Source organism: Glycine max, chromosome 3 (assembly GCF_000004515.6).
Source record: "Glycine max cultivar Williams 82 chromosome 3, Glycine_max_v4.0, whole genome shotgun sequence".
Classification (NCBI taxonomy): Eukaryota; Viridiplantae; Streptophyta; class Magnoliopsida; order Fabales; family Fabaceae; genus Glycine; species Glycine max.
Window position 1 is genome coordinate 7,634,876 of NC_016090.4, and position 19,753 is coordinate 7,654,628.

The 19,753-nt window shown below is 33.0% G+C and overlaps 1 protein-coding gene and 2 pseudogenes across 2 annotated transcripts; 1 reads left to right on the plus strand and 2 right to left on the minus strand.

Annotated features, from left to right (window-relative positions):
* Positions 1-2,380: 2,380 nt before the first annotated feature.
* LOC100814661 (receptor-like protein 33) lies at positions 2,381-5,082 on the plus strand (annotated as a pseudogene).
* Positions 5,083-6,909: 1,827 nt separating this feature from the next.
* On the minus strand, positions 6,910-11,164 carry LOC100815183 (ran-binding protein 1 homolog b-like; annotated as a pseudogene).
* Positions 11,165-11,243: 79 nt separating this feature from the next.
* Positions 11,244-16,521, minus strand: LOC100784176 (ERBB-3 binding protein 1-like). 2 transcript variants are annotated; one of them, NM_001370573.2, is made up of 10 exons: positions 16,386-16,521; positions 16,090-16,217; positions 15,849-15,933; positions 15,599-15,748; positions 15,337-15,490; positions 12,427-12,642; positions 12,210-12,346; positions 12,012-12,103; positions 11,744-11,923; positions 11,244-11,616 (listed from the first exon to the last, which is right to left on the minus strand). In NM_001370573.2, the coding sequence occupies exons 2-10, from the start codon at positions 16,178-16,180 to the stop codon at positions 11,549-11,551; spliced, it is 1,173 nt and encodes a 390-aa protein (NP_001357502.2). In that variant the 5' UTR covers positions 16,181-16,217; positions 16,386-16,521; the 3' UTR covers positions 11,244-11,548. The 2 variants fall into 2 exon arrangements, with proteins under 2 accessions (NP_001357502.2, NP_001242070.3); NM_001255141.3 differs by having other exon boundaries at positions 16,349-16,521.
* Between the last annotated feature and the right edge of the window lie 3,232 nt (positions 16,522-19,753).

The window sequence follows — 19,753 nt, forward strand, 5'->3', positions numbered from 1 at the left end:
AGCATCAACATTAAAAAAAGAAGCGCAAAAATTACCCCACGAACAACATTTAAACTAAGATTTTAAATTTATTTTACTAAGTCAAATTTCACAATTAAAAAACTAAAATGAATGTTTTCAAATATATAAGACAAAAAAATAGTAAAAAAATAAGAAAAAAATATTTTTCTAACTAGTTTTTTTAATGTTTAAAAACCCCATTAAAAATTGGGTTTTTGACAAACTAAATTCTTAAACTTTTTTTAATTCAAGTCCCCCAACCGAATTCACACCTTAAAAAAGGAGATATTTGAATAGATAATTTAGAAAAAAGATATTTGGGAGTATAATTACTCAAAGAGATGGCACAGCAATAAAAATCTCCATTCTTACCTTACTTTAGTTTCCAACATAACTTTTCCATTAGTCATCACTACCAATTCCACGTTGTCCTCTCTTTAGAAATTAGAAGTCCGCCCGATAAAAGAAAAGCATTCCATTCATATATTAGAAAAAATATAAAATAATGCTTATTGCTCCTTAACTTAGTTTAATTTCCACCATAACTTTTCCATTAGTCACCCCTACCAATTCCATGTTATCCTCTCTAGCAGTCTATTCATAGCAACTACTCAGTATAGGATACTAAAAAACTGTTTTAAAATAATAACTATAACTAGTTTTATAAAAGTAAGTATGAAATTATGATCAATTTTATAGTTATAAATATTTTAAATAGCTTATTTTTATTTAGAAATTAGTTACAATTATAAAATTATAACTAATTTTTGTAGAAATAAGTATTTTAAATAACTTAACTTAGCTTATCCATAATTAACTATATAATTGATTTTAGATATAACTTGTTATATATATATATATATATATATATATATATATATATATATATAAATAGTTTATTCATAACTAGATATATATTCATATTTTAAAAGTAATAACTAGTTATATCAAATTATACTCATATTTTAAAAATTAATTATAATTATAATTATAATACTCATTTATAATTTAATTATTTATTAGGTATGATTATAATATGTAAATACTCAAATTATGAGTACCCTGCTGCTCAAATAACGTAATTGAGTGAGTAGTTTTGGTGGTGTGAAATGGTCTTGAAAAATAATAAATTTTGTAATTATGAACAACATCTGAAATGGTTTCATGGAAAACATATGCATACAGTTTCCTGAGCCAGTGCAAAGTCTAACAACATTTGTATTATAATTGCGCACTGTTATGTATTGCTAACTTCTATCTTTTAATAAAAACTATATTCCATGGATCTAATACATGATTATGAATGTAATTCGAAAAAGAAAAACGCACTTAAAAAAAAAAAAAGAACAATGCTAGCAAATTAAAGACAAAGGCTCCAAAGGGTGCAAAAGGCTAAAGTCTAGACGGAAAACAACGTCTAAGGAAAAAATATTTAATTCATTGGCAAAAGTATCTGTCTTCAGATCGAACGTAGCATTGTTTTTTCTCTGCATAAATTGAAATGTAGTTAAGCACACAAATTTGTTTACAAGAATATAAAAAATGATAGTGATTAAAATATAATTACACCAAATAACTAAGAAAACCCAATATGAAATTAAGAAGTGAAACTTCTACGTTCCTGCTGATGCTGAGTGGTGCAAGCCAACACTGCAGTAGGACTTCTTCTTATAAATTGAGTGTTTTTCAGCATATCTTTCTAAGAACTGCAATTTCCATTTCAGTTTTCTTTGTACTTTTAATCGCAGTTGTCACAACACTCATCATAGCTACAATGAAAATTGAGCTTGTCTCATCACTTCTGGTGATGTCCCTGTGTTGGTTGTGCCATTGTAACCACGTCTTTGTGGTTTCTGGCCTTTGTCTTGATGATCAGAAATCATTGCTGCTCCAACTCAAGAACAACTTCACGTTCTCAGAAAGTGGCATCAAGCTGAACTCGTGGAATGCAAGTGATGATTGTTGCAGGTGGGTGGGAGTGACCTGTGACAAAGAAGGACATGTTACTTCTCTTGACCTCAGTGGAGAACGAATCTCCGTTGGATTTGACGATACAAGTGTTCTTTCTCATATGACAAGGTTGGCTAAGAAGAAATCTGGCTAGTTCGTAAGGTGAGGGCAACCCTCACCTTATATACTCTATCTTGACATTATCTCTAGTCAATGTGGGACTTGGATCACTCTTTGGCTCACGCCCAGCACTCTTTTGGGTTTGATGCGTGGTCCTTTTGAATGGATCTAGGATAGGCTCTGATACCAAGAAGAAATCTGGGCCTAACTCAATCCTAAAAGTTAGCTCATAAGGTGACAGTTGTTCTCACCTTATATGCTTTATCTTGACATTATCTTTAGTCAATGTGAGATTTAGGTTTTTTTCTAATTGGTTACTCTTGATCTCTCCTCTCTGTCTTTGATCAACAAGCCATTACTTGTAATCCCAAGTCTACAAAAGCTTGTCCATAATCTCACCAATATTAGGAGATTGTATCTGGATGGTGTATCTATAACCGCTCGAGGACATGAATGGTGTAGTGCATTGATGTCAATGCATGACCTGCAAGAATTGAGCATGTTAAGGTGCAATCTCTCAGGTCCCCTGGATCCTTCCTTGGCAAGACTTGAGAATCTATCAGTCAGTCATTGTTCTTGATAACAACAATTTATCATCCCCAGTGCCAGAAACATTTTCCCATTTCAAAAATCTGAAAATCCTACGCCTATATGAATGTGAGTTGACTGGAACATTTCCACAAAAGATCTTCAACATTAGAACATTATCATATCTTGACATATCTTGACATATCTTGGAACAACAATCTCCATGGTTTCTTGCCTGAATTTCCATCCAGCGGATCTCTCTACAGCTTAAGTGTAAGTCACACAAACTTCTCTGGACCAATTCCATTCTCTATTGGTAACATGAGGAACTTATCTGAATTGGATCTTTCTATTTGTGGATTTAACGGAACAATTCCCAATTCATTATCAAACCTAACAAAACTCAGTTACCTGGATTTGTCATTGAACTCCTTCACAGGTCCAATGACATTATTTAGTGTGCCCAAAAAACTTTCTCATTTAGGCCTTTCTAATAATGATTTAAGTGGTCTAATTCCATCATCTCATTTTGAAGGTATGCACAATCTTTTTGAAATTGACTTGAGTTATAATTCTTTTACTGGGAGCATTCCTTCATCCCTTTTTGCACTCCCATCATTGCAACAGATTAAACTTTCACACAACAAGTTTAGTGAATTAGATGGATTCATAAATGTGACATCCTCTACATTAGAGATCCTCGATATAAGTAACAATAATCTATCAGGGTCTTTTCCAGCGTTTATCTTTCAACTCAATTCATCACTAACGGATCTCTCCCTTTCCTCAAACAAGTTTGAATGGTCAGTGCTGCCAAAAATACATTCAGTGAGTGTGACAAATGCTGACATGTTTTCTTTTCCCTATATGGAAGTCCTTGAGATGGCATCTTGCAACTTGAAAACAATTCCTGGTTTCTTAAAGAACTGTTCTTCATTAGTCTTATTAGACCTTTCAGATAATCAGATTCAAGGAATAGTTCCCAACTGGATTTGGAAACTAGATAATCTTGTGGAGCTAAATATTTCTCACAATTTTTTGACTGGTTTGGAAGGACCTTTTAAGAATCTCACTGGCGCAATGGTGGTTATTGACCTTCATCACAATAAAATTCAAGGTCCAATGCCTGTTTTACCTAAATCTGCTGACATTTTGGATTTCTCAAGCAACAAATTTAGCTCTATTCCGCAGGACATTGGCAATCGCATGCCTTTCACATATTATGTCTCTCTTTCAAACAATACTTTGCATGGCAACATCCCCTATTCCCTCTGCAATGCTTCATATCTACAAGTGCTTGATCTTTCCATTAATAACATTTCTGGAACAATTCCCTCATGCTTAATGATGATGATGAATGGCACTCTTGAGGCATTAAATCTGAAGAACAACAATCTCTCAGGCCCTATTCCTAATACAGTTCCCGTTTCTTGTGGTTTGTGGAATTTAAATCTTCGTGGAAATCAATTAGATGGGTCAATTCCAAAGTCTCTTGCTTATTGCTCAAAGTTAGAGGTATTGGACCTTGGATCAAATCAAATCACAGGTGGCTTTCCATGCTTCTTAAAAGAAATATCCACGCTTCGTGTCTTGGTTTTGAGGAACAACAAATTTCAAGGTTCCCTAAAATGTTTGAAAGCCAATAAGACTTGGGAGATGCTTCAAATAGTGGACATTGCTTTTAACAATTTTAGTGGCAAGCTGCCAAGAAAATATTTCACAACCTGGAAAAGAAATATAACGGGTAACAAAGAGGAAGCTGGGTCAAAGTTCATAGAGAAACAAATTTCATCCGGAGATGGTTTATATTATAGAGATAGTATCACAGTTACCAATAAAGGTCAACAAATGGAGTTGGTTAAAATTTTGACAATTTTCACATCCATTGATTTCTCTTCTAACCATTTTGATGGACCTATACCACAGGAGTTAATGGATTGGAAAGAACTCTATGTCCTTAATTTGTCAAACAATGCTTTTTCTGGTAAAATCCCATCATCCATAGGTAACATGAGACAACTAGAGTCCTTGGACCTTTCACAAAACTCTCTGAGTGGAGAAATTCCCGTGCAACTTGCAAGTTTGTCATTCCTTTCATATTTAAACCTCTCCTTCAATCATTTGGTGGGGAAGATCCCAACAAGTACCCAACTTCAATCATTTTCAGCTTCTTCTTTTGAAGGCAATGATGGACTATACGGTCCTCCATTGACTAAAAATCCAGATCATAAAGAGCAAGAGGTGCTGCCACAACAAGAATGTGGAAGGTTAGCGTGTACTATTGATTGGAATTTTATTAGTGTTGAAATGGGATTGATTTTTGGCCACGGAGTTATTTTTGGTCCACTCTTAATTTGGAAGCAATGGAGGCTATGGTATTGGCAACTTGTGCACAAAATTCTTTGTCAAATCTTCCCTCGGGTGTATCTTGAATGTGTAACTCGGAGAGGACAAACATATGAAGTTTTAAGGTGGAGGCATTAGTGATTAATATCAAGTTTGCAAGTAAGTGAAAATCTTGACACAATATTCTTTCTAAATGTTTTCTTTTCCGAGTTTGATAGTTGATTCGGTTCTAAGTCTTGATGCCAAAAAAATAAATTTGCAAGACATATGTACGTATCGGAAGCTTGAAAATATATTATGCTACATTTTAGCCAGTACTATGATAAAGTAATATAATTTTGTCTCTTCATAAATTATAGCTATTAATTGATTGGATTAAATGAGTAGTTTATGATATACTTGTTAAATGTTCTTGTAAAATAAATATTTATCTATTTGTAATATATATAGTTATAGCAAATGTATACTATGAGACATATCAACAACATAAAAAATCCCATTATTATATCATTGATATTGCTAATTTGTTAACTTCTCCATAAACTCTTTTTTTCTCATCCACTTTATCAAATGTTTAATGCATATATATTTCAGAGAGCTTTTATGAATATAAAAGTTACAACATTAGTCACGTTGTCCTTAAACTATCTTTCTTTTTGTGATATTCAATTACATTTATTTTGCGTAACTAAAATCCATGAGTATATGACTGCCAATGATTATAATTATATTTTCTCCATATATAGTTTCAATCTCATTCTCTGTTCTTGTGTTATGTATTCCAGGATTAACAAATAAGATATGTGCTGGTGGCAACAGTTTCTGGTCGGTAACATTGTCGTAATTTGTTCAAGATCATACGTGGAGTAGTAACTCTTGGGGTTTCAATGTTTGAACTATGTAGTTTGTTTGTTTTATATTTTGTACTCATTCAGTATTGCTAAATTTGATGTGAAAAATGAAAGAATGGAAATGGTTTTGTTATACAAATTTATCTGAGAAAATTTGAACTACATTGACATATCAATATTAGTAGTATATTTACTTTTACAATAGTGATTGTTTAAGTTGCATTTAATTAAAGATAGAAAAATATTGTTAGAATTTAATTTCAATTTTTTTGGTTGAACATATGATTGCAAAAGAATATGTGGATCGATTGATCACCAAGATTTGTAAACTCTTGACCAAATATTTAAGGAATCAAATCCCCAACCACTTGAACAAACCATTATTGCTGGATTTAATTTCACTTGGTTTGATCAACTATGTAAAATTGTTCTTAACAAAATTATAAGTGAAATGAAAGAAATGATTTTAAAAAATATTAGAACATGATAAGTGTAATCCAAATTTCCGTGAACAAGTTTCTGGATCAACGCAATATGATTGCCATACTGAACATCATGTAGTGAATCTGAAGTAGGATATAATCTTTCTATGTCCATCACTCCAACAAGTGCAGAGGCCTCACCAACGGTACCATAAAAACCTATTTTGAATCTTCCTCAAGCTAGACTATCAAGCATATCACTTTTTACACTTATAGTTTTCTCTCGTTAGTGAACAAGACATGTGATCATTTTAAAAATAATATGAAAAGACACAACAAATCCCCATCACATTATTTGGTTACATTTTTCTAAAAATACATCTAAGAAAAAAATAAGAAGAGAAAAAGAAAATGAGTTTCTCCAAAAGTTAAAATGAGATCTCAATTAACTAATCATTAGCTAATTTAGATAACTTCTTAAAAGATGAGAATTAATTGATAATTAATTAATGAAAAACTCACTTTAACTTATGAAAATACTCATTTCCTTTTTTTTTCTCCTAGTAGTTATAGAAAAGTTTACCCTGAGACCCATCCTAAATGTATAAATGCCCTAAAAAACAAAAAACCTTTTTTTGAAAGAACAAAAACAACTCAATTGAAGGAAACATGAGAAAAATGAAAACCCACAATCACAAAACCATCCAAGCATACTTGCAAAAACCAGTACAAAAACAGGACTCAACAGATACACAGACCATCACATCTTCATATCACTTCATGCCAGCCATTCTATATCCTGAGGTTCCAATCTAGGTTACCAATCTTTTATAAACATGCCAGCAACCTATGAGAGAATAAATCATTCACCAGCCACATCATATTCTATGCTGGTGGAGCTGATTCATCTTATGATCCTCAGGCTTGGCTTCTCTTCTATACATCCTGCTCACCTTTCACATTGGTATCCGTGGCCTTTTCCGGCGGCTCTTTGTCCTCCAATTTATCCTCGCCAACAGTTAGTTTCTTGAGGAGACCGGCAGCAGCTGAAGCATCTTTGTTTTCCTCCTCCTCTCCTTGTGATTCAGCCACTTCTTGCATAGTTTTCATGAAGGCCTTGCAGTCTGGAGTCCAAAAGGAGAAGTTGCAATGTAAAATAATGCAATAGCAATACAATTCATAATGTCATTCTAGCAAGTAAAAAAATTAGATTAGTTTCCCACTCAAATAACTGCAAGTCAATCGAACTTTTTGTTTTGGATGTCTCTGTCTTAATTATAAATAAACAAGTAAACGCATCATTCAGCCACATGTAATGTAAAAGTGGTCAAATAATGTGGACAGCATTTCTTTCATCCTTATTTCACTTTACAATATCACAAGTAAATCCTCCTTGCAATCATCAACTGTATATGTCAGGGCTGAAAGTTAACCTAATTCACCTCTTGAAATTAAACTATCATAAGTAAATCGTCCTTGCAATCATCAACTGTATATGTCAGGGCTGAAAGTTAACCTAATTCACCTCTTGAAATTAAACTATCATAAGTAAATTCAAGAGTTAAATCATCATATTTGAATTATTGTAATGCTTGTTACATCGCCTCTCCGGACTGACGTGGTTTAAGACTTAATTTACCTGTGACTTTTTTATGGATAAGAGATCGAAACATACCATTGCAAAACAAAAAAACTCCAGTCCTCAAGCCTTTACACAATGAAGCCTTTGGTTCAACATGTTCAAGCAGAGTGATTAAGATAAACACATGATTGTAGTGTCAAAAAACAAATGCAATTATCTACCACCACCAGAAATCAGACATTTTAATAACCAATGGATATTCTCTACACAAAAAACATACACATCATAAAATGGCATTCAATCCATTTCAAAAACAGAAGGCCAATCACAAATCAAAATTTGCATATCGATTACCCAAAAAATGGAAGAAGTGAACTAAACCAAAATTCAACAGGGTAGTTCCAACAGAACAAGGCATAGAGACTCACTCTCAACAGAGGGAAACCTAATACAGAACAGCTCATCCTTCAATTCTCCATCTGCAAAATCAGAAGCATGCCACACACACGATTTCTCATTCCCAGAATGCTCCTGTACCGTCAAACTGTGATGAACTGAAATTCACACTACATCAATCAGAAAAGGAATAACAATAATAATAGCGACCATTTCTTTTAATCAATTCACAAATAACAAACTCAATATCAAAAATCCAAAACAAATAAATAACCATATTAATCCCTGAAATATATTGCATCACTAATCACTAATATTAGTTCCTAAATATTAAAAATAAAGATCACCACATAAATCCAAGAAATGTGCAGACCATTCAAATTAGCTCCCGAATCACAAGGGACTAATTTAATGGATAAAAATACATTTTGGACCAGCTTCATATTCTTCATATTTTATATACTAACATGACCAATACTATCGTTTTTTAATAGAGACCACAACAATGATGGTTGAGTTGAATAGGATCACTACACACGTTAAAACTTTCTCCTTTAAGATAGTTACATATCAAAAACTCAAATTCAAAACTATTAATTAAGTTAAAACAATTGTGTTCCAAGCACTTGATGGTAACATGACCAAAATTCTAAACATTAAAATAAATTGATAATTCAATAAAATAAAAAGGAAAAGGAATATTACAGAAGAATCAAAGGTAAGTGTTGCTGCCTTGCTTGCCAGTGGCCACTCTCTATTATTACGGCTCTTATTTTATTACGATCTCTCTTATTTAAGGGACAACCAAATGCTTTATTTAAGAGACCCAACTAAAGTTGTTAGTTCGCGACAAAAATAAAAATAAAAAACGGTATCTCTTAAAAACAAATGGTTCACATTTAACAAAGCATAGAACATCCGATCAAAAGGCCCAAAAGTAAATATATATATATATATATATATATATATATATATATATATATATATATGCGCTTTAAATAAATAATAAAAAACAAGATTATGTCTGGAAAGATCAAATTCAGTTAATTAAACAAAATAGGCGAGTGTTTTTTATTTCCACAGATTAAAAGAAAATAAATGCAATCACTATTTCACTAAACATCTAAATCAATTAACCTAATATTGTTTCAACTTAATAAGTAGTCTTTGAGTTTAAGTAGGAGTATGTTTGTATGTTGCTTTAAATATTTAATTTAAAGTTTCGTTGGCTGTAGTGTCCATTTCGTTTAGCGTAGTTATTTTCGGTTGAAGATACATGTGATCGGTGTCAAAAACTGAAAAGATAGAAAGCAATGCATAATACCAAGATGATTGGCGCAGATCTTGAGAGCGTCTTGGATTGGCGCATGACGAGCCTCACCTTCTCGCTGACCTTATGTTTCAGCAGCTTAACGTTTCCACCACCACGCTCCTTCCACTCATTCCCTTCCTTATCGAACCGATACAGCTTCGCTTTCCTATAACAACAACAACAACAACAAGCTCAATTCAAATTCAAAATACAACAAACAATTCAAGAACAGTGAGAGTCAGTGTGCGTGTGTTTACGTACAGATCAAGGATGGGATCCTCTTCCTCTTCACCGGTGGAGACGGCGACCTCTTCGAGCTTCACGATCGGAGCGACCTGCGCTCCCGTGTCCTCGTCCTCCGCTGGCGCATGGTCATCGTCGTCATTGTGGTGGCTCCGTGGTGGCCATTGATGCTGCTGGTTGATACGCAATGAGGCAGCGAGGAGTGCAGTGAGTGCATGACTTATAGTGAGTGAGAGTGCACTGTTGTATTGCTGGTTGCTGCATTATTATGTGGAGTGTTGTTAGGTGCACCCAGCCTTCTTTAAAAATGGCAAAATTACACCTGGCTTCTTTCTCTCTTTATGGATCAACTTGATTCGTAAGAAGCTTGCGGATCAAGTTGATCCGTAAAAGACTTACGGATCAAGTTGATCAGTAAAAGACTTACAGATCAACTTAATCCGTAAGTTTTAAAAATCAACTTGCGGATCAACTTGATCCGTAAGCTTCTTACGGATCAACTTGATCCGTAAGTCTAAAAAATTAACTTGCGGACCAACTTGATCCATAAGAAGCTTGCGGATCATTTATATCAACTGCGGATCAACTAAAACCTATGCGGATCAACCTGAATGAGCTGGGTGCACAAAAATATTTTTAAAAACACATAGGGGTATTTTTGTCTTTTCATGTTAAATGTTGAGTGCATTAGCAACCCTATTATCTGCTGTGTAGTTTATCTTCTGCTTTTCCTCTTCTTTTTTTTTTTTCAAAATTAAAATTGAGTGATGATGACAAATTCACAATTAGAACTTTATTTATTTTGATAAGCATTGAGTTCAAACTCTATAGACACTTGTTAATGGTATAATTATTTTTTGTTTGAAAAATAGCACTAACAGAACCCAAGAATTGTATCTAAGCTTTATCTTCATTGTAAAAAAATCATTTTTTTTTGTAAAATAGGTAACTTATTTTTTATTGAAGAATAACACTAACAATATTTTGTTTTTTTTTTTTACTGCAACACATAAAATTTTGGATCAAATATGTGAATTTTTGGGAAGCAACGTGTATTAGTTTTTGCATCAAATAAGAATTGGACTTGAAAATCAAGTAATGGGTGGGTTTCAACACCATTCCAAACACATTAAAAATATCTGAGAATTTTTATAGAAAGTTTTATCTATATAGCAAAAATTTATAATTAGATGAGAATGAGAATGTAAATAGAATATATAAACCACTGGAAGTGTCTTGAGTTCCTACCAATCAAAAAATACATAAACTATTTAATTTGCATTGAAAAACAACATAACAAATTATCAAAGTAATAATCTATAGTACAATTTAAATTATAAATTTTAAATCAAAAAATTAAAATACAGGTTAAAATACTAGTTTCCCAAAATAGTTCATCTTCAAGATGATAATTTTATTAAAGATTTTTGCTCATCTCACGTAAAAACTCATTCTTCCCACAACAATCTAGCAGCTACGTGCATACCAAACAATTGTGTTCCCAAACCAACAAGGTTAACCATTTCAAAACCTCACAACATACATTTCCAACCATGTAATTGGGTTTTAAATTTGATATCTTTTGTTTATAAATTAAAACCCCTCCAACAATTAAGCATATTTATGCTTAATCAGGAGTACAGCATTCAGGTCAAGTACAATAGCCAAGGAAATCAAATTCCTATTAACATTGGATGTCCGAAAGCTGTACTAAATTCACAATCAAGCAGATACAACTTGGTGAAAAATGTACCAAAATTGAAAGGGATCAAAAGCAAAATCAAAGGGTTTTTGTCTCTCAATCTTGTTCTTGGGGTGTAGCATCATTTGTTGCATCCATTGGTTCAGCTTCTGCCCCCTTCTTACCTGCAAACAACCAAAAGCATTTCTTGAGGCCCCCCATTTGACATGCAGTTCCACATAACCAAGGTTAACATGTAAATGATGCAATATATGATATAACACATGCAATATATTCATGATTCCAGACTACCTTTCTTCTTCTTTCCACCGCCTTTCTTCTTTGTCTTTGTGCCCAATGCTAGCCACGCCTTGATTTCGGGATCATCTATTGTTTTGGTGGGCTGCAACTCCTGGAGTGAGTGAGACGTAACACGATCTGATCCATTGGGCATTAGCAAGACAGTGAATTTGATATGTGCAACATAATCACCTAAAAAATAACCAAGAATGTGAGACATGAACAGTGTCAAAACTATGACAATGGGGATCTAAATAAAGTCACAAAGCAAATATATTACCAGGCTTTTCATGCAGAACAGGATAAGGTTGCAGGAGCTCATGATTCACACATTCCACTAAACCCAAACGAGCTCTTTTCTCTTCCAAAGCCCTATTATGAAACAGCTAAGATTTAATGTGCAACAAAGAGAACCCAAATTCAAAACCTTCAGGTTAAACAAAGTGTTGAAACATTTAGATTATCATATCAAGCTAACCTTGCAGAGAAGGGCATGATGGGAAACTTTTGGCTTATTTCACTGAAAATGAACCTAGATGCTTTCATCTTCAAGTGATAGCTCTTGTCAACAGCTCTCTTATAAATAGTTGTCTGCTTTTCATCCAAAAGCTTAGGCTGCAAGAGATTGGTAGTTTACTAAGCAAAGGATAGGAAGATGCATCATATCGGTAAATATATTAATAAAACTATATTACCTTGCCATCTCCAGTACTTGCTACGATATCAATTGCATAAACTTCATTCTCCTCAAACTCTGCATCATCAACCCTTGTATCTGGATTGGATACACTTAGCACAACCTTATTCCCATCAATCACAAACTGTTTCATTTGGTGGCTAAGAACACCCTCAACAATTTTACAATCATACGCTGCGGCAATCTTCTGAATTGCTTCAGTTACATCCTTGTTCTGTCAGGAAAAGAAGAAAAAAGCATAAGAATATGCACTGCCACTTGTGTAGTTACATAACTGTAGCAATAAATTACAAATCTAGCCTTTCAACATACAAAATACTAATTTCATCTAAAAATGTTGCCACAGAATTTTAGTTAAACATAGGATCACAACACAATAAAATATTACACGCCAATAAGCCTTCAGTGACTACTGAGGAAAAGTTTCTATTTCTACAACTTTTCCAAATACACATAGGAATTGATTTGAATTTTGATACATGTTGGCAAGCAATAGACAAGGGTACTGACTATAAAATCAGCACACCATTTAACTATTTTATCAGCCAATTGTAGTTTACGCAACAGGGAAAGGAGGAAAATCAATTTAGTATCGAAAACCTCGGCAAAGTTGCCATTTCTAAGACTTCACCAAATACACATATAGGCAAGCATTGTTTTGACTTTTGAATTTTGTTCCATGTTGGCTGCAATATACAAGGGTACTGACTATAAAACCAGTACAGCATTTAAATTTTTTTCAGCCAATGGTAGTTTAGGCAACAGGGAAAGGAGGGAAATCAATATAGTATCGAAAACCTCGGCAAAGTTGCCATTTCTAAGACTTCATCAAATACACATATAGGCAAGCATTGTATTGACTTTTGAATTTTGTTCTATGTTGGCTGCAATATACAAAGAAACTGACTATAAAATCAGTACAGCATTTAACTTTTTCAGCCAATTGTAATTTTGGCAACAGGGAAAGGAGGGAAATCAATATAGTATTGAAAACCTCGGCAAAGTTGCCATTTCTAAGACTTCACCAAATACACATATAAGCAAGCTTTGTTTTGACTTCTGAATTTTGTTCCATGTTGGCTGTAATATACAAGGGTACTGACTATAAAATCAGTACAGCATTTAACTTTTCCAGCCAATTGTAATTTTGGCAAACAGGGAAAGGAGGGAAATCAACATAGTATTGAAAACCTCGGCAAAGTTGCCATTTCTTCTTCACCAAACACACACATAGGCAAGCATTGTTTTGACTTCTGAATTTTGTTCCATGTTGGCTGAAATATACAAGGGTACTAACTATAAAATCAGCACAGCATTTAACTATTTTATCAGCCAATTTTAGTTTAGGCAACAGGGAAAGGAGGAAAATCAACATAGTATCGAAAACCTCGGCAAAGTTGCCATTTCTACGACTTCACCAAATACACATATAGGCAAGCATTGTTTTGACTTTTAAATTTTGTTCCATGTTGGCTCCAATGTACAAGGGTACTGACTAAAAATCAGTACAGCATTTAACTTTTTTTCAGCCTATCGAGTTTAGGCAACAGGGAAAGGAGGAAAATCAATATAGTATCAATAGCCTTGACAAAGTTGCCATTTCTAAGACTTTGGAATACACACAAGAGTAGGCAGGTATTGATTTGAATTTAGTTCTATATATTAACTAAATACACGAGTTAATAATGGAAAACTATCATAACATTGGTTTGATTCATATAATGGCAAGTATAGGACAGCTGAGAGCTTGTGACAGCAAAAAGACAATTTCTTGCAATTATTGTAAAAGCACCAACAATTTAGTTAAATTAAACTTTAGATTGTATTTTGTAAAATAAATCCCTATCAGAGTAACTATGACATAAGCTTCACTTGGACAATTGCCCATAGCTTTTGAAAAGTGATCATCATATAGGGTAAAAAAATTGGACAAACAACATTCTGATTCTTACTGAAAACATTCACAAAGCATGATTCCTAAACAAAAACAAATGACAAGAAACAAAGAAAAATTACAAACAGCATATAGCTTACAGGAAACTAAAAAAGCAAGACAACACTTTGTTGTGAAATATCCAATCCAAATTCAAACAAAAAATAAAAAACAGAAAACATAATAAGATGTGAAACATATTTCAGCAACAGGAAGGGGAAAAAAGATCTCTATCAGTGTAACTATGACTATAAAGCTTCATTGGACTATTGGAGTTTATCTCTAGCTCATAACAGTTTTCATAATATAGAGATCAAAATTCACAAGGCAGAGGACGTAAGAAAAATGCTAGAATACAAAGAGTATACAGAGCAGAAAATGGCAGGGATCAGGGCATAAAAAAAAATAAAAAAGGAGACAGACAGCATGGGTTGCAGAAGAAAATGAGAATGGGTAAACGGAAAACAAGGTGGAACACTAGAAAAGAGAGACCTAGGGGAGAGAATAAGCGAATTATTGTGGACATGTTTTTCTTGCTTCGAAGCTGATAGTGAATTAAAATCTACATAATACCATCACTAGAGATTACAAATCACAAGGGTAATTAATATAGTATTATTTTGGGGATTACAGCACAAAATCAATGTCGCGCCAGCTCCACTGCTCTGGGATAGCAGCTGGGACAGCCGCAACACTGAACCGAGAAACAACATGTAAATATGGGAGTCATTACCCATATCAATGCTACAGGTATGCATCAAGAACATGAAAACACCAAGGCAATCAAACCAATCATTTTGTTCCCTAGAGCCGTAACTAATCCACCACAGCAAGTAATCCAACCACATTAACAACAATCACAGACAATACATAAGAGCCATGTAATAATAGAATCAAGTCAAAGAATTAAAATCATCTCATCATCTCAAACTATACAAAAGCAGGCATAGGAGGAAAATTCTTACATATAATTACCTTCCTTCCAGGCCTTACAAGCCGCAAGGCCACTTCGGCAGCGGTGTTTGCTGCTGCAAGAGCATCGGCTGCCCGTCCTGTAACTGGCCCCTCCTGAAGAACATGAGTGTGTGCCACAGCAGCAATGAACCCATCTATATGGCAAGCCATGTCACTGTAACCAACCGAACACACTATTACCATCCAGTCACCAATAACAACCAAAATTATCTACCATTTTTTCACTATCTATCACAAAAAAAATGCTCCAAAAAAGACTTACATTTTCACTATATCACCATCTTCCAACACTGTTTCATCACTGGCAAGAGGAGAGAAGTGACAGACAGTGTTGTTCACAGACACACATGTAGGGAAGGCAACACCTCTCTCTATCTTCCTCTTCACATTCTTGTACATGCTACCAGTTTGCCTTCATTAAAACAACACAGCACACCCATAAGCTAAAACCACAAATAATAAAAGAAAAATCATACACATACAAATGGGGAAAACTTAAGCACAAAACTTACTCTCTAATATACGAATCCCCTTTCTCGCAAAGGTCAACAATCTTTGCCTTCGGTTTACATTCTGAAATAACTAACTGCAAAGCCCCTGTTTAATTAAAACAAAACAAAACATAACTCATCAACATAAGAAAAATAAAAACGCAAATAACCCATTAACAATAACCCATCAAAGTAATGAACCCAATGTACCAAAAACCAAAAACCCATTAAGAATTTAACAAAAAATGAGAGTGTAACACACTGTTAACAATCTCCGCGGCGCTCTTGTACTTGGTGACAACTTCCGGAGAAGTGAGATCCAACTCCTTCTCCTCTCTCTCATCGTCCGACATGGTAACCTCTTTTGTGAATTCCCTCTGGTTTCGTATTCTGAAAAACACCCAAAAGAAAAATAAAACGAAAGATCAAAACTTTATTCAAGTGGGTAAGCAAAAACCACATCAAAAAAACGAAACGAAGACCACAGATGAAGCCTTCAGGAGCAGAAAGTTGCTACTCACAGTGCGGAAGAAGAAGTGAAGATGTGAAGAGGCTTACGAAGGGGGTTCAAGTGGCTAAGTTGCAGTGCAATGAACTAGGGTTAGTCGCATACAGGGTCAAGGTTAAGCGGTGGCTTATATAGGATTTGTGCTTTGGTTGCACTAGCGTTAGGGTTTTTGCTTTAGTTCCTAATAATAACGTTTCTCTCTCTTTTGGAGTTTTTTTTAAGGTAAGAGATCATTCTTCTCTCACTCGTATGTAATTTAATTGTCGTTAATCTGAGTAAATTTTACATATAATGAAAATCGACATAATTATGAACCTTTTGATTCCCTCTTGAATAGGTTTTGGGTATTGAAGTATTATAAATTTAAGCTAAAATACATTTTTAATATTTTATGGTCATACTTAGATTAATGTTTGTAAATATAAATTTAAATTAAAAGTATATAATAAAGTTAATTTTGATAAAAATGAGTTTATTAAAATGTTCTGATATTTTTTGTTCAAAAAATTGTTGATAAAATAAAATTTATTTGAGTAATATTAAGATTAAATTAATTTTTTAGTCCTTTAATTTATTTTTCAGATTTAATTTGATCTTCTAAGTTTTTTAGGGTTCAATTTAGTCTTAATTTTTTTAAAAGTCAATTTAATTTGGTTCTTTCATTCAAATTGGATCAATGGTGTTAAAAAATTATAATTTGTGGTAATTTTGAATCATTACTAAGTGGTTTAGTACTGTCACAAAGTGTACATTCTCTAATGCTGTCAATTTAATTTAAATGGGAGGACCAAATTGAATGAGTTTTAAACATGAGAAGATTAAATTGAAGCTAAATAATAAATTAGAAAACAAAAAACTAGTTGAACCTAATATTTATCAAAAGACTTTTGTTTCATGTTGTTATTATAAATATTAAAATCAAAAGTACTTTTACATTAAAAGTAATTTATTTGTTGTTTTTTTATCCAAACCTCACGTCTGTCTCAAACTAGATTACATAAATTATTTTAGGAGGATTCAAACATGATTCAAAATTAAGTTTAGGTTCCAAAGGTATGTTTGAAGTCCCCAAATGGATATCCCAAAGTATTTTATGTTTTCAATTATATTTAGTTTAGTCTTTTATATTTTAAAAAATTCAATTCAGTTATTTTTATTTTTAAAATGAGTCAAAAGTGTTTTTATGAAACAATGATCTTTTTTTCATTTTGAGACACGATTTTGAATATTTTTTAACTAATTTGATACGTGAATTTTTTATCAATAAATTCATATGCATGAAAACTATATGACATTGATGTTCAAACCAAAAAAAAAAGTCATAAACATGATGAAAATCTCATGAAAAGTGACTCCAATTGATTGTTTACGAGACTCATTTTTCTCACATCATTCAACATGTTTGTCACTCAGTGATATAAGATTGGTTTGATAGTGAAATGAGAAGTTGTGAGTTTGAATCCTTTCGCTAACAAAAACTAACAACTAACATTTCCCAATTAAAAATAAAAACCATGTTGCCATCCTTTTTGGTTTGAACATCAAATCTCATGAAAAGTGTATCCAATTGATTGCTCATAAGACCTATTTTTCACGCGATTTTCATCATGTTTGTGACCTTTTTTTGTTCGAACATCAAATCTCATGAAAAGTGGATCCAATTGATTGTTCATGAGACTCATTTTTTACACAATTTTTATCATATTTGTGACCCTTTTTAGTTCAAACATCAATTTGTGTGAGTAAATTTAATGCGACAAGTTTCACATCTCAAATTAGTCCAAAAAGAGTTCAAAATCGTGTCCCAAAGTTGAATAGATCATTGTTTTTTAAGGACTATTTTGACCTTCTTTAAAAATATAAATGACAATTGAACTTTTCAAAGTTAAGAAATCAAATTGAATATAATGAAAAACATAAAAAAGTGTATTTTAGCCTAAATTAAATATTTTTTAATTTTTTATTGTTTCTTTCTCTCTCTTTCTCTACTTTATATAATAATATTTTATATACAGGGGAACATGTGTGTTAATGCTTTGACTCTTTTTTTGATAGATGAGTTTGTCACATGGGAAGTTTGTCCTACTTTTCTGAGTTCTCCTATGTTTGTTGATGCCATAGGAGTTTCCTTTCTTAAGGCTTAGTGTAACACTGTGTTCTCATAATGTCTCATTAAGTAGTTTTAATAAATTGTAATGGTAATTAAATTTAATTTAAGTGTTTGAAATAAATAAATTATTTATGTGATGATATTTTTCTTATGTTTGTGTGTTTAGTGAGTTTTGGTGTGTTTTGGCCTTAACTTAGAGTCCTTGGTGTATGTTAGAGGGTGGGTAGGCCTAGAGAAAGCCCAATGTTAAAAGGGAAAGTCTAAGGGATCATAAACTCTTCCCTAAACCCTAACATTTCAAATTTCTCCTCACAAAAAGCTTTCTTTCTCCTTTCATCTTCCTTCTCAAGAAATCCAAAAACCTTAGAGACTTAGAGCTTGGTGTTTGTGCTCAAAGAGAACTTTTTCCTCCTCTTTTTGGTGTCACGGGTTACTCCTTGGTGAGGTAATCACCTATTTTTCCTCTCTTGAAGCCCTTTTTTTTTTTCTCTTGAGCATCTATGGAAGTTTCTGGAAAAGCTTGATTTGGGGTTTGTTTATGACTTTGGGTTGGTTTTGGGGTTTGGGTGATGCCCTTGTAGTGTGGTTGTTGTTGGAGTTAAGGAAAACTCCCTCTTTGGACCCAAAGCTCATTATTTTCCCCTTTCACAAAGTTATCTTTTGGATTTCAATAGGTAAGGGAAGCTGACCTTTTTTCTTGTTTTGTGACGTATTGGAATGGTTATTATGTATTGTGTTGGTATTTTGATGTTTAGATATGTGATTTTGATATTGTATTGGTTTGATTATATGAATGAATATAAACAAGATTTAATGATTGGAAATGTCTTGTGTACGATTGAATTTGTTATAATAAGGTTCGCATAGTATGGAATGGTATCAGATATGAGAAAAATAGAGCTATTGTGAGAAAATTAGTATTCTCAGCTTCTTTGAATCATTTTTGTCAATTATATTGTTCTATAATCGATTAAAATGAGCTTCGGGGGTAAGATTTTGGTTTAGTTCGCACAGATTATAAATTATGTGTCCTGTTAATTAATTATTTTAAGCTTCAGGGGTTATGTTTTAATTTGGGTTCACAAATAATTGATTATTTGGTTTGATAATTGATTATTTGAATTAACAATAGCCCCATTGTACAATTTTGCTAGATTTAATCGATTATATTGAGACATAATCAATTAAATGGACAAAAAGTCAACCTTCGAGTGAGAATTAAGAAAAGTGGTGTCTTCATGAAAGTTGTAGTCCTAAACTTTAGCTAACTAATGACTTTGGTCTCACTCAAAAACAACGTAGGAAACT